The following is a 26,645-nucleotide window of genomic DNA, read 5'->3' as shown; positions in this document are numbered from 1 at the left end:
AAATATATCGCCGTTCCTTCATTGTCACTGGGTCAAAATCTTGGAACTCCCTACCTAACATCACTGTGGGAGTATCTTCACCACACAGACTGCATCGGTTAAAGGCGGTGGCTCAACACCACCTTCAAGGGCAATGAGGAAAAAATGCTGGTCTTGCCAGTGACACCCACATCCCAAGAATGAATTAAAAAAGTGGTATCAGTCCATTAAGCTGCTAACATCCTCTGCCCCTAAATATTACTAAATAAACAGGATGGTTTACTGATTAGCACTGTGCGTCAGACAGTAATCTTTTTTGTGACTTTCTCTCACTCTCAGCAAAAATCATGTAGGATTTTATGTAAATAATTTAACTGGATCTGGAATAAGCGTGTGAGAGGTATCCAATTCCGATTAATCTCATGCTGTGCAATCTGTGCACACCAACCCATTCACTAGTTATTCGTGTCCAAAGCAGCAGCAACACTGCACTATATAGCACCCTTTAAAGTACAGGAGACTTCCCAAGACACTTCACAGGTGTGAATAAATCGATGCTGAGCCAAAAAAGGAGATATTAGGAAAGGTGGCCAAAAAAGGTGGGTCTTAAGGAGGAGAAAAAGGGAGAACCTGAGGGGTTTAGGGAGGGAATTTCAGAGCACGGGGCCTAGTTGGCTGAAGACACAACGGGGTGAAGGAGGGATTCAAAAGAAGCCAGTCAGAGGAATGGAGTGTTCGGGGGAGGGGGATTGTAGGACTGGGCGAGGTCACAGAGATAGGGAGGGGCAAGGCCATGAAGGGATTTAAACAAGAGGATGAGAATTTTAAATTGGAGGCATTGGGGAATTGGGACCCAATGTAGGTAAGCAGGAACAGAGGTGATGGGTGAGCGGGACTTAATGCGAGATAGGATACGGGCAGTAGACTTTTGGATAAGCTGAGATTTATGGAGGGTCGAAGATGGGAGATGCCAGTAGAGCATTGGGATAGTCGAGTCTGGAGGAAACAATGGCATGGATGAGGGTTTTGGTAGCAGATAGGCTGAAGAAGTGGCGGAGGCAGGTAATGTTACGAAGGAGGAAGTAGGCAGTCTTTGTGATGGAGAAGATATGGGGTTAGATACTCAACTCAGAGTCAAATAGGACACCGAAGTTGCAGGCATCAGGTTCAGCCTGAGACATTGGCCGAGGAGGGGGATGGAATCAGTAGTAAGGGTGCAGAGTTTGTGGCGGGGTTGAAGATGATGCCCAATGTCTGCCCAATGTTTAACTGGAGGAAACTGCAAGACTGGATGCTCAACAAGCAGCCTGACAACACAGAGGCAGTGAAGGGATTGAGAGAGGTGGTGGAGAGATAGAACTCGGCGTCATCAGCATACATGTGAAAGTTGACCCCTTTTCAGCATACGATATCACCAAGGGGCAGCATGTAGACTAGGAAGAAATGGGGCCCAAAGATAGATCAGAGAGGTTCCAGAGGTAACGGTGTGGGGGTGGGAAGAGAAGCCATTGCTGGCGATACTCTGGCTACAGTTGAATAGATATGGGTGGAACCAAGTGAGGGTAATCTCACTGAGCTGCACAATGGAGGAGACGTGTTGAAGAAGGATAGTGTGCCCTTTTGACTTGGAGTGAAGATGGGATCCGCTCCAAAGGGAACGACTGGGATGGGAGAGAGTAAAAGCTTTTCTAGGGACAAAGGCCTCATCGCTGGAGCTGAAGGAGTGGTTGAATTATCGATAGTTGGAAGGCCAAAGGCTAGGCAGTTGAGAATTTTAAATGCAATTATAAGTGACTTAGGGAGAGTTTTCTCCCCCCCCCCACCCCCAAAGATGAATGTAAAGGGACGTGGGGTTGGAAGGGGGTAAGGGGATGTGGGTGGTGATGGTCACAAGGTCTCGTGATGAAGACCTTGGGAATAGAGACCGTAGGAGATGGCAAGGTAACTGCATACTTACATGGATTTGCACCATCTGCTACAATCAGCATCCGGAGTGAGCTGAGACTTACATCCTTCTGATCCCGCTGAGCCAAGAGAGACCAATGCATGTCCCGAGACTTCACCACAGCAATGTGAGCTGCAAGAAAATAAAGCAGGATTTGTTTCTACACTCTAGTGGCTTAAGACCTCTTAAAATTAAAATAAAAGTTTGCAATTTATTATGTGATCTTAAAATGGAAGAAATAGCGTTAATAGCTAATACGATAGTGCATATAACTCCATAAGAGTTAAGTGCACACACTAGAACAGTGGTTCTCAAACAGTGGGTAGGCCCTGTTGATCGAATGCAATGCCTGGGGCACAGCACATACCAAAAAAAATGCAAACAGAGTCTTCTAAATCTTGCATAAGATTGGCAACATTTCAATTCCGATAAAATTGCAGGTGAAAATCCACTGGGACTTTTCATAGTGTTAATCTCGAGATCGATTAGGAGACTGAAGTGTTGCAGGTGCCGGCTGCAAAGTGAGCTGCTGCTTAAATATCCACTTTTTAAACATTACTTCAATGTTGTGAATCAAGCATAGCTGGTAGCCAATCATTAATTTCAGAATATCTCTATTCACCTCTCACCATCAAAATTAATGCTTTGGTACTGCCCACGAAAATCCTGTATAAATTAAATCCATATGCTCAGTAGGATGATCTAAAAGTACTCAAAATGATACTGTACTAGAAATAACTGGCATAGCGGAGCAGGGGAGAAAGCGAAGCGGTAAATGGGTAGGGGAGGAGGACCACAATGTTACAAGAACAGTAAACCTGATACATATTTACATATTTTTGAAAAATCTACTCAAAAATGCACTGAAGAAAGTGTTTTAAAAAAATCTTCATTTTCTGGAGAGAAGGCATGCATCAAGGTCTCCCCAAAAAAAGGCTCGTGCCTCCCGTCTTTGCGTCATCCTTCAGAAATTTCCAAATTCATTAAGTGGGGCATGAAAGGTTACAACACTGATTGGATTTTTATCTTCGAGGGTCTGGGAAGTACAACATTTTTTCTTCCTTAAGACTTTTACCTGTGCTTATTTGTCCTTCCTGGAATGTAAATGATGTTTCCACTTGTGGGGGAGTCCAAAACTAGGGTCCATAAATATGATAGTCATTAATAAATCCAATAGGGAATTCATGGGAAACTTCTTTACTCAGAAAGTGGAACTTGCTACCGCATGGAGTAGCTGAAGTGAATAGCATAGATGCTATAAAGTGGAAGCTACATAAATACATGAGGGAGAAAGAAAGAAGGATATGTTGATAGTGTTAGATAAAGTATGGTGGGAGGAGTCTCATAAGGTGTATAAACACCGGCATAGATCTGTTGGGCCGAATGGCCTGTTCATGTGCCGTAAATTTTATGTAAATTGAGTTTATGAAAATACAATATTGTACACAGCTGACGGAAGGAGAGAGTGTGATAGGCTAAATAACTTTTGCTTCTTCCATGCCTTCGGATATTGATATTATTACCTTACCTTTGTAGGCATAAACTTTCTGTATCCAGGAAAGAGGATTCACCTTCATCAGAGCATAAGGGATGTTGATCACATGCATCCTGTTCATGACACTCTGTCAACGAGATATATAAAATATTGGTGAGTTCTGCTGCTCACCATGCCACTCATGAGAGCTCTTAATACCTGGTGCTCACCTAGCAATGTCGCAGATTTCACACTAGTCAGTGGTGGACAACCATTTTAGTGACCATCATTTTTGGGGAAGGGAGGTAAGCAGGGTCTCTTTGGGGTTAAGTTGGCTCCAATGTGAAATGCCTGCCAATGGGAGTTCAGAGCCAAGTCAACCCTCTGGAGGGGATTCAGAAATGTGATACCTGAACCAGGCAGGTGCTGTAAACGACTAACCAGCTAGCCTGATGCATGTGGAACTTGAATGGGTATTTACATCACTGGAGGTTTTCATGCATGTTTGGTATTCAGCTGACCAAACAAAGGGTAGCTTTGAGATGTGAACCTATACCCACTAAGCACTGAGTTGAGATTGGCTGAGCTAATTTAACTTAGGTTCTTTATTGTTGGCAAACAGAGAAGAGACTTCAATCCCATTGCTTCGGGTTAGAAGAGGCAAATTAGAAAATGGAAAATTCTGAACTGTTCAAATTTACTCTGATAAAAGAAGAGAAGTGGCTTCATGACTAGATTGCAAATGGCCTAACTGGGAAATGATGAGAATGGGAGGAAAAACTTGACAGCCAAGCAACCAGTGGGGAAAGCCAGTAAGAATCATTATTCTGAGTACCAATATATCTAAAGAGCTAATTGGCTCCATCAATCCAATGCCAATATGATCGGAGGTATTTGTCAACCCACAAACATACAAGAATAATAATGCGCTCCAAAACCACTAACAGAAAGACCTAATTGAAAATTTTGGAAAAAAACTTCCATGAACTGCAGTAAAACTCATTGTATTATACATAATTGAACCTTGATTATTCAACCTAACCCCCACTCCAATGGATAATGGAAATCTAGGTTCTCCAGGAATTACATTTATTTTAAAATCTTTTATTGAGTGACTCTCAAGCGGACGCAAGATTTGAAAAGCCCCCCCGCTATCTTAAAACAGCTGATCAGTGTGTTCCTCTTGCTGATTCTGGTGCTCTTGTGTTGAGCTTCATTGGAACATTGTAGGAGGCCAAGAACAGAGGTCAGGGTGGGAGGGGGACGGAGAATTAAAGTTGCAAGTAACCGGAAGCTTAGGATTGTACTTGAGGATGGAATAGAGGTGTTCAGAAAAGCACTCACCCAATCTGCGGTTGGTCTCCCTAATGGAGGCGACCGTGTTGTGAACGGCGAATATTGCAGGTGTTACACCTGGATAGTGACATGGGAGGAAGTGATCTCCTGTGTTGCATGGGAAGGTGCTCGGGGAAGAGCAGCAGGTGTTAGAGGTGATGGAGGAGTGGACTCGGGTGTTAGAGGGAACAGTCCCTTCGGAATGCTGAAAGATGAGGGGAAGGTGCGTTTGGTGGTGGGATTGCATTGGAGTTGATGGAAATAGTGGAGGATGATCCTTCGAATGCAGAGGCTGGTGGAGTGTTCGGTGAGGACAAAGGGAGGGAGAAGGGTGAGAACAGAAGTGCGGGAGGTGGGACTGACACGGTCGAGGGCCCTGTTTACCACAGTGGAGGGGAATCCTTGGCAAAGGAATAAGGAGGACATTTCGAAAGCTCTGGTATTAAAAGTGGCAGTGTCAGAGCAGATGCGACTGAGACGGAGTAACTGAGAGAAGGGAATGGAGTCTTTATAGGGAGCTGGGTGGGAAGAAGTATAATCAAGGTAGCTGTGGGAGTTGGAGGGCTTGTAGTGGATATCAGTGGAAAGTCTATCCGCAGAGATGGAGATAAGAGTAATTGAGCCACTAATCGTGAGGCGAAGGTAGGGGTGGGGGGGGATGCACAACAGGTCAGAGTCAGATAAATGGAAAGTTGGGGGGGGGGGCAGGGGAGAGGGGGTTGTAGGTTACAGATGGGGAGGGGCAAGGTCATGAAGGGATATAAACATAAGGATGAGAATTTTAAATTGACCAATATCAGACAGCAAGGACAGAGCTGATGGGTGAGCTGGACTTGGTGCAGGATAGGATATGAGCAGCAAAGTTTTGACAAACTAGAGGGTGCAAGAAAAACATTAGAATAATCAAGTGTGGTGGTGACAAAGGCATGCATGAGGTTTCAGAACAGATGGACTGAGGTAGGTGTGGATGCAAGCAATGTTATGGAGGTGGAAGGTGGCAGTCTTTGTGATGGAGGGGATATGGGGTCAAAAAATCAGCTTTGGGGCAAACAGAGCACTGAGGTTGTTAACAGTCCACTTCAGCCTGCGACTGGCCAAGGAGGGGAATGGAATCAAAGGTAAGAAAGTGGAGTTTGTGGAAGGGGCCAAAAACATTGGCTTTGAGCTTCCCATTATTTAGCTGGAGGAAGTTAAACCGCATCACAACAATATGGAATTCTATGGGCTACAGCTTTGGCAAGTGGATTTGGCTTATTAAACAACTGCACAGCACAAGCCATGTTGAGCAAAACTGAACTCCACCATTGCGCAATATAAGATATGAAAAGAAACAGAATATAAGAGTCACATTTAAAAAGTTCCTCTAGCCTATAAAAAAAATGCACATTGGTAACTCGCTGCTCTCTATAAATGGGTCCATTGATCTCCCGACTCTCTCACAAATTGTTGAGGATAAACATGAACACACAATAGGAGCATGGACAAGTACTAATGTAAATCACACACCATAAAAGCAATATATAATACACTATGATTGAAGAGTTAAACCAGAAATATAAAACTGCAAGATTACACAATTTTAACTTCTCCCTGGAGTGCTACCACTAAAAAAAACACTATGAATAAAGGAAAAGAACGATTGAAGTGCACTAGGAGAACAAAGCTAAGAGGGGAGTTCACGTGGTTTTATGATTCTTGTGCCATGACAAATTTTGAAAGGGGCAATGTCCTACTGGTTACTCTCTCATCTGGATGATCAAGACAGTCATTAATGTACCGGAAAAAGAGGTGAGGGAGGGGACCTGAGTAGGACTGGAACAAGGAATGTTCCACATATCCCACAAAAAGGCAGGCATAGCTGGGACCCATATGGGTTCCCATAGCGACAACATTTATTTGTGGAGTGGAGTCAAAGGAGAAGTTGTTCAACGTGAGAACAAGTTCAGGCAGAGGAGGGTAGTGGATGAGGACTGGTTGGGCCTCCGTTCAAGAAAGAGGTGGAGGGCCCGCAGGTTGTCCTGGGATGGTGGTGTAGAGGGACTGGACGTCCATGGTGAAAAGGAGACGGTTAGGGGTGGGGAACTGGAAACCGTTAAAGTGGCGGAGGGTGTCAGAAGAGTCACGGATGTAGGTCAGAAGAGACTGAACAAGGGGAGAAAAGAAAGTCTAGATAGAAGGAAATAAGTTCCATGGGACAAGAACAGGCTGAAACGATAGGTCTCCCATGGCAATCCTGTTTGTGGATCTTGAGAAGGAGGTAGAAGCGGGCTGTGCGGAGTTGAGGGACTATGAGGTTGGAGGCCGTTGCGGGGGGGGGGGGGGGGGGGTCGCCAGAGGAGATGAAGTCAGTGACGGTCTGGAAAACTATGGCTTGATGTATGGTCCAGGGGGAGGTAGGAGGAGGTGTCGGAGAGTTGGTGTTCAGCCTCCACAAGGTAGAAGTCTGTTCGCCATACAACAGCGCTGTCCTTATCAGCAGGTTTAATGACAGTGTCAGGGTTGGACCTGAGAGAACGGAGCACTGCAAGTTCCGAGGGAGGTTGGTTAGAGTGGGTGAAGGGAGTGGAGAAATTGAGACGGCCGATGTCACGCCGGCAGTTCGCAATGAAGAGATCAAGAGAGGGTAAGAGACCAGAGGGAGGAGTCCAAGTGGAACGAGAATTCTGAAGACGGGAGAAAGGGTCCGCTGTGCGGGGGGGGGGGGGGGGGGGGGGGGGGGATGGGAAGACTCCTGGCGAAAGAAATGGGCATAGAGGTGAAGGAAGCACAGCTCAGCATTGTGTCAAGCTCAAAATTCATAGACATGGGGGCAGAAGGGGATGAAGCTAAGGCCTTTGCTGAGGACTGATCGTTTGGGGTCAGAGAGGGGAAGGTCAGAGGGAATGGTGAAAACACGACAAAGGGTGAGATTGGAGGGTGGGATACGGTCAGAGGAAAGTGCAGGGGAGGAAGGATCAGGAGTGGCGATGGTATCTAAGAGCTTGCGGTCCCTTGACACCTGAAAGGAAGAAGTTTTTTGTTAAAGCGCCGGATGAGGTGAAGGATGAAATGGATTCGCGGAACAGGATGACTCAAATAGAGTGAGTCAGTGCTGCTGGAGAGGTTGAGAACGTGCATGTGGCGGCGCATGGCGTTGAGCGTGGATCTCAGGAAGCGGCGAGAGCAGCAGTTCAAGGAATGCTGAATATCATGGAGATATCTGTAATTATGGGTGGATCCGAAACATGAAGGGTGAAATTTAAGTTGGAAACCACATGGAATAAGTCGGAGCTGGAGACAGTTGCTGAGGGAACAGATGTGGCTATGAAAGCGAGTTTTAAAAGAAACCTGAACAAACACGAGAGGGGAAACAGAAAGCAATGAAGGTGAACAAGGTAAAAAGAGACAAACGGAAATCATGACGGAGAGGAGAGCAGAACTTCTTCAAGGTGGGTATTCCTGGAAGAGAAGTGGCAGTGAATTAAACACTAAATCAAAAGCAAAATACTGCGGATGCTGGAAATCTGACATAAAAATTGAAAATGCTGGAGAAGCTCAGCAAGTGAGGCAGCATCTGTGCAGAAAGAAACAGAGTTAACGTTTCAGGTCGAAGACCTTTCGTCAGAACTGAAAGATGTTAAAAGAATTAAAGTTTTTAAGCAAGTACAGAGCCAGGGAATGGGAGGGGAGGAAAGAACAAAAAAGGAAAGCGTTGGTGCTAACGCGATTTGCCCGCTATACGCAATGGACGTCTAATATGAATCTATGCTGTTTGTGAGGGGAACTGAAGTAGCTTCAATTGCAAACTGCCTCCAATAGATAAACTCTCGACATTGAAATAATTCGAATCAGAAAATAGTGAAAGTGAATATGTTTTTTTTGAGTATCACTGTGCCATGTGAAATCCTCTATTAGCAACTAATTAAAAAAATCTAACAGTGGCTTGAAAGCTGTCCCTGTTCACGCATTTGTCAAACACTGTGTTCACAATTTCTTCAAACACCTTCCGTATTAGCCCACACCATTTAGAGATGATTTAGTAGGTAATTACACCTTAACGAGGTGCAAACAACTCACTGAACACCTGTGTCTGCCCGAAATAGCCGGCATGCTTAACACTCTGTAAGCGGTGACTTTATAATTGACAATAGCAATGGCAAATGGTTTGCACTTCTTGCCCGATTTAAACAGGGGTGGTTTAATTGGTGGGGACTGTAATGGCAACTCTATTTATGCAACCCATCTGACTCAAATAATTTTTCCACAAGAAAGCATGTGATAAGATCAAGTGATTCAATTTGCAGTAAATCTTCGTGGACAGTTTGGGTACATAGGAAACAATACAGGTACTATAGGTATAGGTATCCAAACTTATATTGTGAATGGGTGTTGCCCTGTTCATTAACTGTGTGTGGAAAAACAGATCGTCGCTGTACCTCAAAGACAAACCTGGAGACAATACTTACAGTTAAAATGCCATGCCACAGCCCAGCATCCCTTTTAAAGTCCAAAACGTTTGTTAATGTCTCCCCTGCAATACAAATGTAGAACATAAGTTATATCACATCTCAGCTGTAACTTGCTTTATGCCACTGCTCTGGCAAATTTGCTGTAATCTGCTTCATAGCACATGTCTTACAACCCTCTTCATACCACTGCTAAGACAGCTCTGTTATGTCCCACATGTGCAAATCAATTATACTTCAAAACCTCTTTCATTAAAAGAAACCTCCCAGTCATGAAGTATCCAAGTTATGGGTCCATGAAATACCATCACACCTGCACTCTGACTTGGGGGGGCGACAGCTTCTGAATCATTAACAATCTCCTAATTTTTCAGTAATTGGCCAGAATTTGCTGTCAAAATAATGGAGGCTAATGGTACTCACGTTATTTATGCGTAAATTATGTGCAACTTCAGGCGAGGGAATCCAAAAGTTGCTGACCAAGATGAGCTACTCCACTGTTAACTTCATGAAAACGGCATCTCGCTGCCTGCCTCACTATTGAAATGCATTGAACGCCATGAAGTTCCTGTATTTGCACGGTAGATACGAACTAAACTCGTCACAAAAAGGTAGGTCTTGTCCATTTAACGACATTATGTACCCTTTTAACGACGGCATGTGTTAATTAAACACAAGAACATAAGAAATAGGAGCAGCAGTAGGCCACATGGCCTCTCGAGCCTGCTCCGCCATTCAATCAGATCATTGCTGATCTTCGACCTCAACTCCACTTTCCTGCCCAATCCCCATATTCCTTAATTCCCTCAGAGTTCAGAAATCTGTCCCTCTCAGCCTTGAATATATTCAACGACTCAGTATCCACAGCCCTCTGGGGTAGAGAATTCTGAAGATTCACAACCCTCTGCATGAAGAAATTCCTCCTCACCTCAGTCTTAAATGGCCGACTCCTTATCCTGCGACGATGCCCCCTACTTCTAGACTCTCCATCCATGGGAGACAACTTCTCAGCATCTACCGTGTCAAGCCCCCGCATAATCTTATATGTTTCAATGAGTTTGCCTCTCATTCTTCTAAACTCCAGAGAGTATAGGCCCATTCTACTCAACCTCGCCTCATAGGACAACCCTCTCATCCCAGGAATTAATCTAGTGAACCTTCGCTGCACCGCCTCTAAGGCAAGTATATCCTTCCTTAGATAAGGAGACCAAAACTGTACACAGTACTCCAGGTGAGGTCTCACCAAAGCCTTGTACAATTACGGTAAGACTTCCTTACTTAATTTTGTACTCCAATCCCCTTGCAATAAAGGCCAACATTCCATTTGCTTTCCTAATTGCTTGCTGTACCTGCGTGCTAACTTTGTGTTTCTTGTAAGAGGACAGCCAAGTTTCTCTGAACACCAACATTTAATAGTTTCTCACCATTTAAAAAACATTCTGTTTTTCTATTCTTCCTACCAGTGAATAACCTCACCTTTCCCCACATTATACTCCATCTGCCACCTTCTTGCCCACTCACTTAACCTGTGCGTCCTCCTCACAGCTTACTTTCCCACCTAGCTTTATATCGTCAGCAAACTTGAATACATTACACTCGGTCCCTTCACCTAAGTCATTAATGCAGATTGTAAATAGCTGAGTCCAAATTACTGCCTATTAACCTGTGACACTGAAAATGAACTATTACAAGTATGGAGTCTCATTCCTTCAGGTTTTAATTGTTGGGAGATCTTAAAAGTGTAAGATTTATACTTAAACTTTTTTTTTTACTTTTCCTTTGTCTCTTTTTTCTCTCTCTCTCTCAATCCACATGGACTGCAGCGGTTCAAGGCGGCGGCTCACCACCACCTTCTCAAGGACAATTACGACGGGCAATAAACGCTAGTTTTGCCAGTGATGCCCATATCCCATGAATGAATATTTTTTAAAAATCCAATTTTTTTCCTCTCTCTTTATTTCTCTTTTTGTACCTGATTTGACATTGAATTCACTATAAAAACTTACACTTCCCCCTCAGTCCTTTTGCTGTTTATTTCTCAATCCTTCAATTTGATTGGTTAAGCAGATACACAGTTGCTTGCCCTGTTCACTCAGGTCCCAGATGCCCTGTTTCCCTCTCTGTGACGTTATCAGCTCGCACTTCCAGCAACTTGCCATGCAAAAAATGTAAAAACCTAAACATACAAGGACAAGTCTAACTGGCAGCAGACGCCAATAGATGACTTGCCATAGCAAATTGTGGCCCGCTATGTCGATCAGTTTTAGGTACATAAGATAAATCAACCATTAAGCTCTGTGAAACCTCTCTATGTGAGTAAATACATAGTCTCAGACCATTTCAAATATCCTACAAAATCACCAGAATGGGAAAACATATTCAAACACAGACTACATGTAGTCGTGAAGATGCACACTCAAAGCTCTCCCAGTTGGTTTAATAACTAAAATCACTAACTAATGTAGTATTGAACCATGCAGCAAAGCCCTAGCTTTGATTCCTGGATTGTACTGAGTGAGCTAATTTCTACCAAGGTAGCAATAGGGGTGCTACAATTGGCCTCAACAATCGCAGGTTAAAGGGGCGGGCGGGGGGAACACAAAAAATTAGCCCAAGTTTTCACCCCGATTACCATCCAGTGACCTCTACTGACATTGGATCATGATGCGAACAGGGTCAGGCTGCACTAGCCTCCCACTAAGGTTGTAAAATCATAGAATGGTTACAGCACAGGAGGCTGCCATTCGACCCATCGAGCCTGTGCCAGCAAGAGCAATCCAGCTAGTCCCACTCCCCAGTCCTTTCCCTGCAGTCCTGCAAATTTTTTTCCCTTTAAGTACTTATCTAATTCCCTCTTGAAAGTCCCGATTGAATCTGCTTCCACCTCAGGCAGTGCATTCTAGATCATAACCACTCGCTGCGTAAAAAAGTTTTTCCTCATGTCGCCTTTGGTTCTTTTGCCAATTACCTTAAAACTGTGTCCTCTGGTTCCTGACCCTTCCGCCAATAGGAACAGTTTCTCTCTATCTACTTTGTCCAGACCCTTCATGATTGTGAACACCTGCATCAAATCCCCTCTGGTCATATAATTTGCAAACATTCATCGTCTAAGCTCACACATGAAAAATGGCCACTTTGGTGAGGTACCAGAAGGCTGCTGTTACTTCTGGAACCATACCCCAACACAAGTCAGCACCTTCAATAGAGAAAGGGGGGAAATTAGGTAAGAAAAATACACATTCCAAACTGCCTTAGTTACTGGTTCAAGGGCCCATGTTGACAGATCCACCCATCAGCCAGGCTTGCAAGTGATAAATCTTACTATGAGGTTCCCCCCCCACTTCAATCCTCAAATTAAAAACACCTTTAATTCAAAAGGCATTGTATTTGAATCCTATCACATACCATCCACCAAAGTGGCTTTTGAATGAATATCAATTGAGCTCAACTAATTTACCTTCATTGTATCCACAGCTTTGGCTAAGGGCATGGCAATGTGCCAACATGGCAGTCTGAGATACAGTGACGCCCATTGAACTTCCTTCTTTACTGGTCTTATACTGAAGGAGGAACAAAAAAAATAAAACAAATTAAGAATATTCAAAAATCATAAACGGTCCACTTTCCATAACACACAATGTAACCAAATTAATCCGCAGTCAGAAGTGATTATTTGATGCCTTTGATCCAAATCATTAGTGAAACTAGCCAAGCCCTTGAGCTTGCATCTAGTTTGTGCCAGCAATAGATATCTGCCATTCAAGTTAGTTCATCAATAGAAGATGTCAAAGTACTCACACAACAGACCTTGAAGTTTTTTCTTCAATTTAAATGCTTGGGAGGTGTGCAATAGGGTGAAAATTTCCTCTCTCCATTATTTGTAGAGAATTCGTAAACATGTGTTTTGAAAACACATTTTCAATTTTTCCACAAATAACCAGAGGAAAGTTCTCAGCACTTCAAAGCACAGTCTAGCTGCTCATCATTTAAACTATCTAGAAATACCCATTCAATATTTATAATTTACATGCATCTTCAGTATTTTACACCACCACCAGCTGTCAGACAGGTGTACCCTGACCCACCATAGCACTATAAGGTCGAGCCTGTCCTAACTCAATATAATAGGGAAAACTGACAGGACGAGGTTTTAAATTGAAGTCAGAGTAAACTTTGCAAGAATTATCCTCAACCTTTTGCTGTGAGCATACCATCAAAAATAGTTTTGAATGGAGGAGGACCTCGGGCCCATCTGATTTTATTCTTTCAGAATACCAAACCCATAATCTTCCCATTGCAGCATCTAATTGTTTCTTAAATGACTCCTGTGCCTTGGCCTCCACCTATCTTCCTGGCAATTTGTTTCAGCTGTTCATTGCCTTTTATACAAAGAAATATTTCCTGGCATCAAACCTCTGAACTTCTGCCCTGGCATATCTCAACGTATTGTTTTAGGTTTACTTTCCTTAATATATTATTACATCTCTAAGGTTCCCTGGAGATCTCCATTTCGAGCCTCAACAGCTTATCGAGTTGTTATATACAGCTTATCCCTCTAACGCCAGGGGATCAGTCTCGACGCTTTCCTTCATGCAATTTCCAAGGCCTGGATGATCCGCTGTGATTCTTGGTTCTACCAGTTATCCAAGCCAAGCTAATGGGTATGTAATCACCATGGTGTGGCTTTTTGCCCTCACTGAATATGGGAACTGCATGTGGCCAATGTTCATTGACTGCTTCAATGTCATCACCAACGCTTTACAAATTTCCGTCATCTTGCTAAGCACTCTGGGCGACAGTTCATCCATCCCTTGGGATTTACCAATATGCATCCCTCACAACCCCATCTAAAATCTCAGATTTGCTGATGTTTGATGTTGGATGGTACACTGTTAAAATCCTCCATAGTACAAACCTCCAAAAATAGTGATTTAGCATGTTTACTATTTCCTATTCATCCTCCTATTCAATTCCATATGGTTTTCTTAAGGTCTAGATTTGTTTTCTAACTAACCGTTTGCTGATATACAGTAGTTGAAGGATTTTTTGCCACTGTGTTTTAAACCTTCTGTTACAGATTTTTAGTTCAAAGAATCACCATGACCTTTGCAAAAACAGTACAACTTCTCGCTTGCTGAATAAGAAATATTTAAGGACAAATGCATGCTTATCAGGTTAAATCAAAGTCCAATAAAGCACCATAAAGTTGGATTAGTTCAGAACATACCTCAACATAAGCAATATTATTGCTGGCATCCCTGATCATGGGGTGCCAATCTTTAGAAGGCTTCGACAAGTGTTTAACATCTGTCACAAACCAACCCAGTCGAGGCCAACCTACAAATAGAAGAAACAGTTTAGTTTGTCTGGTGATCTAAGGTCTTGGTGTAGGGTGGGGAGATCAAATACCAACAACCAAATTGGGGGAAAGTACATCACTACAATTATTTCCAAAGTCACCTGCTAATATTTTATTCCATTAGTTATGTACTGAAATGTATTATTGGATTTTGATGGTAGTTTTAATAAATTTGGTACTAATACATTGCTGACAAGGAACACCCACTCAAGTAAAAAATCACTACAAAAACAATGTGCCATTTCCTTGACAGAATAATGGCCAGCATAAGTTGAGTTAAAAATGCTGTCCTGGCAGGCTGTCCACTCATTCAGTCATATGCCATTTAAATCCACTATCTGCTGAAGCTAAATAAAAGGGAAATATTTCCATCTGAACCCGTGTTGGTACAATATATTCTGATCGGAGTTCAATCAACCGTTAAAGTAAGCATAGCATCAGGCTTTTAAGCACATGTACTGCGACACATGGAATAGATGCGGGTGGATAAGCTATTGAGCCCATCTTTGTTAATCCATCCAAAAAGAACCTACAGTTCCCCCTTCCCACGCCTTCACAATGTACAGCTAAACGATTCCAGGGTTTTGGCCTTAACTACCCGACATGGAAGTTCATTCCACAAATTGATCACTCGTGTGTGAAGAACTTCCTGGTTCAGACATCTCTTTCAAAAAGTTTATGGTTATTTTACGTGTTATCCCTTTTACTAATAAGCGTGTGATATTACCTTTAAATTGCACCACATCCCCAGTTTGGGACTTTGGTAATCCTTTGTGACAGGCATCACAAGTGAGTGCGACCGACACACCACAGCTGCCAAGTAGAAAGCCAATCTGCTGACTGCCAGCATCCTACCAAGAGCAAAGGAAACATTACACAGAGTACTTGAGAAGAATATTTTAGCACTACAGATTCAACGACCCTAATCGAGTGCGATAGGACCAACGTCAATTTGGGATCAAAAGTTTAGATAAGATTTGGCATTACCTTTCTGGTTAGTGGTACTTCAATGGGCACAGGGACCAGTTCTGCTAAAAGGCAACCGTAAAATGCCACAATAAATGCCACAGGGTCATTGTTTGGATACACCAAAGCTACCTACAACAGAACAGAAAGATACTATTTAAAAACTGGGTCTGAAATATATTCAACATACTCCCATTATTTTCCACAATAGATGTAATGATTCTGCAAATGTGATGTTTGGTTAAAACTAACGTTCAGCGGAAAATATTGGGAGTCGTCATTAAACCGCACTTCAGCTTCAGATGTTTAACTAAAACTGTGCGTTTTTAATAATTCCTGGTTACCAAACAGGCATATTAGAGTTTGGCATAACTGATGAATACCAAAAGTAAACTTAACCAACTTTCCATCAACAAATTTCTCTATACCTTTCCCAAATAATGAACTGGTGCTCTTTTGTAGGGCAAAACACATTTTTATTATGTTTGCTCTTTGAGATCAGCATTGAGTCTCACTGGGTAAAAAGCTGTGATCATTTTGTAGGATTCAACAACACTAATCTATTTGCCAGCTTATGTCTGCTTTTCAACTGCTTTACGATTCATATCCTGCTTTGGTAAGTCCCCAGCAACCTTTTGCTTTTCAATTCAGCAATGACTGAATCGCAGATTATCTTCCTCTTTGTACTCCCCTCAGCCAATCTCCTCTCCCAAAGGCTATGACTCATCTGAAGCACTGTTCTACAGTCAGCAACAGCCTTCCAGTACTTGCAAAGGTGGTCATTCTTTATGGTCTTTACGTGTGAGTCCAGGTTGAGTGATCACAGGGCATTACAAGACTGATCCAGTCTTCAATCCATGTCCACACGTGCACATTTCTAGCAAGGTCACTGAGAAGCAGGAACTCGAGCAGGTTTCCCCTCTCCCTGGCTTGAGGAGTCCAATTGCAGCCCCTAGTCACTACCCTGGCTGAAATCAGGCAATTCAGCAGACACCAGGGTTGAAGTAGAGTCCTTAGTGGTGAGTATGGCTAAGTACCCTGCCAAATGCTGCCTTTAATCACTGAGCCATCAGGGCCGTTCCAGATTTGTAATCTTATGCTCTGCATTGGTTGGAAATTGGAGTAGTGCTAGAAAGAAAATGCAAAAGTATCATCCTTTAAATCAATCCTGAATGTAAAAGTATACAGAGGAGGGAAAGACAAATGAGATTCGATAGCTGTAACTTGGCAGTTAGTACCATCACACGAATAGAGGGCTGAACAACCTCCTTTTGTGTTGTAAATCCTATGATTCTACAAAAAAGGAAACTCTACAATTCTTGGCAAGAGTAACGTACTCGATCACCAGGTTTCAGCAGTGGATCATTCTTATTGCTCAGTTTGTTGAGGAGTGTGTAAGCTAGCTTGAGACTCCTTGTCCACAGCTTCCCTAAAACAGATAAAAATAAAGGATTCAACCATCAATACATGTGGAGGATAGATACACGTGTTGCAAGATTTTCTGTGGCTGCATGAAACAATATCACACTGGTCACAAAGCCATTTTCATCACAGTAACACCAGTACAAACTGATACTGATGAATTTACATATATTTGTAAATTGTTTAATCCCATATCAGTACTCATTCTACCCTCGGATTAAAAAGTATACTTGTAAACAGGACTCCCAACAGTAGCAATAATAAGTGTCTATTACAATCACTTTATTCAGTTGACAGGTGCTTACCATAGGTGAGGGTGTAAACTGGCTTCCCTGTCGTATCCAGTGAGGTCAGACAAGAGGCCTTGGACTGCGTGGTCCCCCACCTTTGTACAGCTGCCAGCAGCGATGGAGGCCAATTCGTCACTACTCCTAGTGGCTCCCCTTGTAATGGTGTCGTCTGCAGACCTTCCAGTTTTGGCTGATTAGGGTCTGCTTGTGGAACTGAATTCGAAGCAGGATAGTAAAGACAAGCGAAATAAAAAGAAATTCAATCAGTAAAGGTGTGATATTCCTCATTCTTTAAGTTAAGATCTTTGCCTGGGTCCTAGAGATATGGCGCTCGAATTTAAACGTAAATTGCAGGTGCATTGGGGGTGGGGGGGCTGCAAAAATTTCAGAAATGCAGAGCGGGTTCGGAAGCCGGCTCCAACCCACCAACTTCCGAGTTCTCCATGGACGCACCTGTGCGCGCACGGACGTCACGAATCCAGAAGTCCCACCGGCAGTTAAAGCCGGCGGGATGATCGTGAAAGAGCCAAATGTACCTCACTGAGCTACTCAAGGCACTTTACTTGTGACATATTAGGTAGTTAGAACGATTTTTGACTTTCCTGGGCAGCTTTCCCACTGCTTCTGATTCACACCTGATGAAACCAGACGATCAGGCAAAAAGAAACAAAATAAATGAAATAAAAACCCATTACACAAAGTTAAAACACAAAATCAACCGAGCTTTCCCCATTGTTCCGATGTTCCTGATCTCCCCTTCTTCACCCCCCGCCGATGTCCCCCTCCTCACCACCCCAAATCTTCCACTCTCTCCCCCCCGCAATCTTCCACTCTCTCCCCCCACACTCCCGAATCTTCCACTCTCTCCCCTCCACCCTCCCGAATCTTCCACTCTCTCCCTCCCCACCCCCCCGAATCTTCCACTCTCTCCCCCACCATCCCCGAATCTTCCACTCTCCCCCCTCACCCCCCGAATCTTCCACTCTCTCCCCCCGACTCCCCGAATCTTCCACTCTCCCCCCGACCCCCCGAATCTTCCACTCTCTCACCCCGACCCCCCGAATCTTCCACTCTCTCACCCACCATCCCCGAATCTTCCACTCTCTCCCCTCCACCCTCCCGAATCTTCCAGTCTCTCCCTCCACACCCCCCCGAATCTTCCACTCTCTCCCCCACCATCCCCGAATCTTCCACACTCTCCCCCCTCACCCCCCGAATCTTGCACACTCTCCCCCCTCACCCCCCGAATCTTCCACTCTCTCACCCACCATCCCCGAATCTTCCACTCTCTCACCCACCATCCCCGAATCTTCCACTCTCTCCCCTCCACCCTCCCGAATCTTCCAGTCTCTCCCTCCCCACCCCCCCGAATCTTCCACTCTCTCCCCCACCATCCCCGAATCTTCCACACTCTCCCCCCTCACCCCCCGAATCTTGCACACTCTCCCCTCACCCCCCGAATCTTCCACTCTCTCCCACCTACCCCCCGAATCTTCCACTCTCTCACCCACCATCCCCGAATCTTCCACTCTCTCACCCACCATCCCCGAATCTTCCACTCTCTCACCCACCATCCCCGAATCTTCCACTCTCTCACCCACCATCCCCGAATCTTCCACTCTCTCACCCACCATCCCCGAATCTTCCACTCTCTCACCCACCATCCCCGAATCTTCCACACTCTCACCCACCATCCCCGAATCTTCCACACTCTCCCCTCCACCCTCCCGAATCTTCCACTCTCTCACCCACCATCCCCGAATCTTCCACACTCTCCCCTCCACCCTCCCGAATCTTCCACTCTCTCCCTCCCCACCCCCCCGAATCTTCCACTCTCTCCCCCATCATCCCCGAATCTTCCACACTCTCCCCCCTCACCCCCCGAATCTTCCACTCTCTCCCACCTACCCCCCGAATCTTCCACTCTCTCCCACCTACCCCCCGAATCTTCCACTCTCTCCCCCCTACCCCCCGAATCTTCCACTCTCTCACCCACCATCCCCGAATCTTCCACTCTCTCCCCTCCACACTCCCGAATCTTCCACTCTCTCCCTCCTCACCCCCCCGAATCTTCCACTCTCTCCCCCCTACCCCCCGAATCTTGCACTCTCTCACCGACCATCCCCCAATCTTCCACTCTCTCCCCCCTCACCCCCCGGAATCTTCTACTCTCTCCCCCCTACCCCCCGAATCTTCCACTCTCTCCCCCCTACCCCCCGAATCTTCCACTCTCTCCCCCCTACCCCCCGAATCTTCCACTCTCTCCCCCCTCACCCCCCCGAATCTTCCACTCTCTCCCCCCTACCCCCCGAATCTTCCACTCTCTCCCCCTACCCCCCGAATCTTCAACTCTCTCCACCCACCCCCCGAATCTTCCACTCTCCCCCCTCACCCCCCCGAATCTTCCACTCTCCCCCCTCACCTCCCCGAATCTTCCACTCTCTCCCCCTCACCCCCCGAATCTTCCACTCTCTCCCCCTCACCCCCCCGAATCTTCCACTCTCTCCCCCTCACCCCCCGAATCTTCCAATCTCTCCCCCTCACTCCCCGAATCTTCCACTCTCTCCCCCTCACTCCCCGAATCTTCCACTCTCTCCCTCTCTTCAGCCCCCGATATATTCCACTTTCTCCCCTCCACCCTCCCGAATCTTCCACTCTCCCCCTCACTCCCCGAATCTTCCATTCTCTCCCTCTCTTCAGCCCCCGATATATTCCACTTTCTCCCCTCCACCCTCCCGAATCTTCCACACTCTCCCCCACCACCCCCCCGAATCTTCCATTCTCACCTCCCGAATCTTCCACTCTCTCCCCCACCACCCTCCCGAATCTTCCACTCTCTCCCCTCCACCCTCCCGAATCTTCCACTCTCTCCCTCCCCACCCCCCCGAATCTTCCACTCTCTCCCCCACCATCCCCGAATCTTCCACTCTCCCCCCTCACCCCCCGAATCTTCCACTCTCTCCCCCCGACTCCCCGAATCTTCCACTCTCTCCCCCCGACCCCCCGAATCTTCCACTCTCTCACCCCGACCCCCCGAATCTTCCACTCTCTCACCCACCATCCCCGAATCTTCCACTCTCTCCCCTCCACCCTCCCGAATCTTCCAGTCTCTCCCTCCCCACCCCCCCGAATCTTCCACTCTCTCCCCCACCATCCCCGAATCTTCCACACTCTCCCCCCTCACCCCCCGAATCTTGCACACTCTCTCCCCTCACCCCCCGAATCTTCCACTCTCTCCCACCTACCCCCCGAATCTTCCACTCTCTCACCCACCATCCCCGAATCTTCCACTCTCTCACCCACCATCCCCGAATCTTCCACTCTCTCACCCACCATCCCCGAATCTTCCACTCTCTCACCCACCATCCCCAAATCTTCCACACTCTCCCCCCCCAACCCCCCGAATCTTCCACTCTCTCCCACCTACCCCCCGAATCTTCCACTCTCTCACCCACCATCCCCGAATCTTCCACTCTCTCACCCACCATCCCCGAATCTTCCACACTCTCACCCACCATCCCCGAATCTTCCACACTCTCCCCTCCACCCTCCCGAATCTTCCACTCTCTCACCCACCATCCCCGAATCTTCCACACTCTCCCCTCCACCCTCCCGAATCTTCCACTCTCTCCCTCCCCACCCCCCCGAATCTTCCACTCTCTCCCCCATCATCCCCGAATCTTCCACACTCTCCCCCCTCACCCCCCGAATCTTCCACTCTCTCCCACCTACCCCCCGAATCTTCCACTCTCTCCCACCTACCCCCCGAATCTTCCACTCTCTCCCCCCTACCCCCCGAATCTTCCACTCTCTCACCCACCATCCCCGAATCTTCCACTCTCTCCCCTCCACACTCCCGAATCTTCCACTCTCTCCCTCCTCACCCCCCCGAATCTTCCACTCTCTCCCCCCTACCCCCCGAATCTTGCACTCTCTCACCGACCATCCCCCAATCTTCCACTCTCTCCCCCCTCACCCCCCCGAATCATCTATTCTCTCCCCCCTACCCCCCGAATCTTCCACTCTCTCCCCCCTACCCCCCGAATCTTCCACTCTCTCCCCCCTACCCCCCGAATCTTCCACTCTCTCCCCCCTACCCCCCGAATCTTCCACTCTCTCCCCCTACCCCCCCAATCTTCCACTCTCTCCCCCCTCACCCCCCCGAATCTTCCACTCTCTCCCCCCTACCCCCCGAATCTTCCACTCTCTCCCCCTACCCCCCGAATCTTCAACTCTCTCCACCCACCCCCCGAATCTTCCACTCTCCCCCCTCACCCCCCCGAATCTTCCACTCTCCCCCCTCACCTCCCCGAATCTTCCACTCTCTCCCCCTCACCCCCCGAATCTTCCACTCTCTCCCCCTCACCCCCCCGAATCTTCCACTCTCTCCCCCTCACCCCCCGAATCTTCCACTCTCTCCCCCTCACTCCCCGAATCTTCCACTCTCTCCCCCTCACTCCCCGAATCTTCCACTCTCTCCCTCTCTTCAGCCCCCGATATATTCCACTTTCTCCCCTCCACCCTCCCGAATCTTCCACTCTCCCCCTCACTCCCCGAATCTTCCACTCTCTCCCTCTCTTCAGCCCCCGATATATTCCACTTTCTCCCCTCCACCCTCCCGAATCTTCCACACTCTCCCCCACCACCCCCCCGAATCTTCCATTCTCACCCCCCGAATCTTCCACTCTCTCCCCCACCACCCTCCCGAATCTTCCACTCTCTCCCCCACCACCCTCCCGAATCTTCCACTCTCTCCCCCGCCACCCTCCCGAATCTTTCACTCTCTCCCCCACCACCCCCCGAATCTTCCACTCTCTCCCCCACCACCCCCCCGAATCTTCCACTCTCTCTCCCCTCACCCCCCCCGAATCTTCCACTCTCTCTCCCCTCACCCCCCCCGAATCTTCCACTCTCTCTCCCCTCACCCCCCCGAATCTTCCACTCTCTCCCCCCCGACCCGCCCAAATCTTCCACTCTCTTCCACCCCCAACCCGCCCAAATCTTCCACTCTCTTCCCCCCCCCCCCAACCCACCGACCCAAATCATCCACTCTCTCCCCCACTTCAACCCCCCGAATCTTCAACTCTTTCCCCTCCACCCTCCCGAATCTTCCACTCTCTCTCTCTCTCTCTCTTAACCCCCCATATCTTCCACTCTCTCCCCTCACCCCCCCGAATCTTCCACTTTCTCCACTCCACCCTCCCGAATCTTCCACTCTCGCCCCCCCCCCACCCCCCCGAATCTTCCACTCTCTCCCCCCCCACCCCCGAATCTTCCACTCTCTTCCCCCCCCCACCCCCCGAATCTTCCACTCTCTCCCCCCAAACACCGACCGAATCCTCCACTCTCTCCCCCGCCCACCCGCCCGAATCTTCGCACTTTCCGCCCTCAACCCCCGAATCTTCCACTCTCTCCCCGCCACCCCCCGAATCCTCCACTCTCTTCCCCCCCACCCCCCCCCGAATCTTCCACTCTCTCTCCCCTCACACCCCCCGAATCTTCCACTCTCTCCCCCCCACCCCCCGAATCTTCCACTCTCTCCCCCCCACCCCCCGAATCTTCCACTCTCTCCCCCAAAACCCCGACCGAATCCTCCACTCTCTCCCCCGCCACCCGCCCGAATCTTCGCACTTTCCCCCCTCACCCCCCGAATCTTCCACTCTCTCCCCGCCACCCCCCGAATCTTCGCACTTTCCCCCCTCACCCCCCGAATCCTCCACTCTCTCCCCGCCACCGCCCGAATCTTCGCACTTTCCCCCCTCACCCCCCGAATCTTCCACTCTCTCCCCGCCACCCCCCGAATCTTCGCACTTTCCCCCCTCACCCCCCGAATCTTCCACTCTCTCCCCGCCACCCCCTGAATCTTCCACTTTCTCCCCTCCACCCTCCCGAATCTTCCCCTCTCGCCCCCCCACCCCCCCGAATCGTCCACTCTCTCCCCCCCCACCCCCCGAATCTTCCACACTCTCCCCCCCACCCCCCGAATCTTCCACTCTCTCCCCCCAAACCCCGACCGAATCCTCCACTCTTCCCCCCCCCACCCGCCCGAATCTTCGCACTTTCCCTCCCTCACCCCCCGAATCTTCCACTCTCTCCCCGCCACCACCCGAATCCTCCACTCTCTTCCCCCCCACCCCCCCGAATCTTCCACTCTCTCTCCCCTCACCCCCCCGAATCTTCCACTCTCTCTCCCCTCACCCCCCCCGAATCTTCCACTCTCTCCCCCCGAATCTTCCACTCTCTCCCCTCTCACCCCCCGAATCTTCCACTCTCTCCCCCCGAATCTTCCACTCTCTCCCCTCTCTCCCCCCGAATCTTCCACTCTCTCCTCTCTCACCCCCCGAATCTTCCACTCTCCCCCACCACCCCCCCGAATCTTCCACTCTCCCCCACCACCCCCCCGAATCTTCCACTCTCTCCCCGCCACCACCCGAATCCTCCACTCTCTTCCCCCCCACCCCCCCCGAATCTTCCACTCTCTCTCCCCTCACCCCCCCCGAATCTTCCACTCTCTCCCCCCGAATCTTCCACTCTCTCCCCTCTCACCCCCCGAATCTTCCACTCTCTCCTCTCTCACCCCCCGAATCTTCCACTCTCTCCCCGCCACCACCCGAATCCTCCACTCTCTTCCCCCCCACCCCCCCGAATCTTCCACTCTCTCTCCCCTCACCCCCCCCGAATCTTCCACTCTCTCCCCCCGAATCTTCCACTCTCTCCCCTCTCACCCCCCGAATCTTCCACTCTCTCCTCTCTCACCCCCCGAATCTTCCACTCTCTCCCCGCCACCACCCGAATCCTCCACTCTCTTCCCCCCCACCCCCCCCGAATCTTCCACTCTCTCTCCCCTCACCCCCCCCGAATCTTCCACTCTCTCCCCTCTCACCCCCCGAATCTTCCACTCTCTCCTCTCTCACCCCCCGAATCTACCACTCTCGCCCCCACCACCCTCCCGAATCTTCCACTCTCGCCCCCACCACCCTCCCGAATCTCCCACTCTCTCCCCCACCACCCTCCCGAATCTTCCACTTTCTCCCCTCCACCCTCCCGAATCTTCCCCTCTCGCCCCCCCACCCCCCCGAATCTTCCACTCTCTCCCCCCCCACCCCCCGAATCTTCCACACTCTCCCCCCTCACCCCCCGAATCTTCCACTCTCTCCCCGCCACCACCCGAATCGTCCACTCTCTTCCCCCCCACCCCCCCCGAATCTTCCACTCTCTCTCCCCTCACCCCCCCCGAATCTTCCACTCTCTCCCCCCGAATCTTCCACTCTCTCCCCCATCACCTCCCGAATCTTCCACTCTCTCCCCTCTCACCCCCCGAATCTTCCACTCTCTCCCCTCTCACCCCCCGAATCTTCCACTCTCTCCTCTCTCACCCCCCGAATCTTCCACTCTCCCCCACCACCCCCCCGAATCTACCACTCTCGCCCCCACCACCCTCCCGAATCTTCCACTCTCGCCCCCACCACCCTCCCGAATCTCCCACTCTCTCCCCCACCACCCTCCCGAATCTTCCACTCTCTCCCCCACCACCCTCCCGAATCTTCCACTCTCTCCCCCACCACCCTCCCGAATCTTCCACTCGCTCCCCCACCACCACCCCGAATCTTCCACTCTCTCTCCCCTCACCCCCCCCGAATCTTCCACTCTCTCCCCCCCCACCCACCCCGAATCTTCCACTCTCTTCCACCCCCAACCCGCCCAAATCTTCCACTCTCTTCCACCCCCAACCCGCCCAAATCTTCCACTTTCTTCCCCCCCCCACCCGCCCAAATCTTCCACTTTCTTCCCCCCCCCACCCGCCCAAATCTTCCACTCACTTCCCCCCCCAGCCCACCCACCCAAATCTTCCACTCTCTCCCCCACTTCAACCCCCCGAATCATCAACTCTTTCCCCTCCACCCTCCCGAATCTTCCACTCTCTCCCCTCACCCCCCCGAATCTTCCACTTTCTCCTCTCCACCCTCCCGAATCTTCCACTCTCGCCCCCCCCACCTCCCCGAATCTATCACTCTCTTCCCCCCCACCCCCCGAATCTTCCACTCTCTTCCCCCCCCCCACCCCCCGAATCTTCCACTCTCTCCCCCCGAATCCTCCACTCTCTCCCCCCCCCACCCGCCCGAATCTTCGCACTTTCCCCCCTCACCCCCCGAATCTTCCACTCTCTCCCCGCCACCCCCCCGAATCCTCCACTCTCGTCCCCCCCACCCCCCCGAATCTTCCACTCTCTCTCCCCTCACCCCCCCCGAATCTTCCACTCTCTCCCCCCTCACCCCCCGAATCTTCCACTCTCGCCCCCCTCACCCCCCGAATCTTCCACTCTCTCACCCACGATCCCCGAATCTTCCACTCTCTCCCCCACCACCCTCCCGAATCTTCCACTCTCTCTCTCTCAACCCCCCGAATCTTCCACTCTCTCCCCCACCACCCTCCCGAATCTTCCACTCTCTCTCTCTCAACCCCCCGAATCTTCCACTCTCTCCCCCCTCACCCCCCGAATCCTCCACTCTCTCCCCCCTCACCCCCCGAATCCTCCACTCTCTCCCCGCCACCCCGAATCTTCCACTCTCGTCCCCCCCACCCCCCCGAATCTTCCACTCTCGTCCCCCCCACCCCCCCGAATCTTCCACTTTCTCCCCTCCACCCTCCCGAATCTTCCACTCTCTCTCTCTCTCAACCCCCCATATCTTCCACTTTCTCCCCTCCCGAATCTTCCACTCTCGCCCCCCCCACCCCCCCGAATCTTCCACTCTCTTCCCCCCGACCCCCCGAATCATCCACTCTCTTCCCCCTCCAGCCCCCGAATCTTCCACTCTCTCTCCCCACAACCCCCCCGAATCTTCCACTCTCTCCCCCCTCACCCCCCGAATCTTCCACTCTCTCCCCCCTCACCCCCCGAATCTTCCACTCTCTCCCCCACCACCCTCCCGAATCTTCCACTCTCTCCCCCACCACCCTCCCGAATCTTCCACTCTCTCCCTCACCACCCTCCCGAATCTTCCACTCTCTCCCTCACCACCCTCCCGAATCTTCCACTCTCTCCCCCCTCACCCCCCGAATCTTCCACTCTCTCCCCCCTCACCCCCTCGAATCTTCCACTCTCTCCCCCCTCACCCCCCGAATCTTCCACTCTCTCAACCCTCACCCCCCCGAATCCTCCACTCTCTTCCCCCCCACCCCCCGAATCTTCCACTCTCTTCCCCCCCACCCCCCGAATCCTCCACTCTCTTCCCCCCCACCCCCCGAATCTTCCACTCTCTCCCCCCTCACCCCCCCGAATCCTCCACTCTCCCCCACCCGCCCGAATCTTCGTACTCTCTCCCCGAATCTTCGTACTCTCTCCCCGAATCTGCCACTCTCTCCCCGAATCTGCCACTCTCTCCCCGAATCTGCCACTCTCTCCCCGAATCTGCCACTCTCTCCCCGAATC

At 49.3% G+C, this 26,645-nt stretch overlaps 1 protein-coding gene across 1 annotated transcript in view; it reads right to left on the bottom strand.

Annotated features, from left to right (window-relative positions):
* Positions 1-26,645, bottom strand: part of LOC137323922 (disco-interacting protein 2 homolog A-like) — a 215,398-nt gene that overhangs the window by 50,302 nt on the left and 138,451 nt on the right. The window contains exons 8-16 of the mRNA XM_067988011.1: positions 17,231-17,428; positions 16,841-16,932; positions 15,525-15,635; positions 15,265-15,388; positions 14,406-14,515; positions 12,636-12,738; positions 9,179-9,243; positions 3,453-3,546; positions 1,937-2,056 (exon numbers count right to left, since the gene is read on the bottom strand). Of these exons, the coding sequence (XP_067844112.1) occupies positions 1,937-2,056; positions 3,453-3,546; positions 9,179-9,243; positions 12,636-12,738; positions 14,406-14,515; positions 15,265-15,388; positions 15,525-15,635; positions 16,841-16,932; positions 17,231-17,428 (1,017 nt within the window). The remainder of the gene's footprint in view (positions 1-1,936; positions 2,057-3,452; positions 3,547-9,178; positions 9,244-12,635; positions 12,739-14,405; positions 14,516-15,264; positions 15,389-15,524; positions 15,636-16,840; positions 16,933-17,230; positions 17,429-26,645) is intronic.

This window comes from Heptranchias perlo, chromosome 7 (genome assembly GCF_035084215.1).
Source record: "Heptranchias perlo isolate sHepPer1 chromosome 7, sHepPer1.hap1, whole genome shotgun sequence".
Lineage (NCBI taxonomy): Eukaryota > Metazoa > Chordata > Chondrichthyes > Hexanchiformes > Hexanchidae > Heptranchias > Heptranchias perlo.
This window is presented reverse-complemented; position numbering and strand designations above follow the sequence as displayed.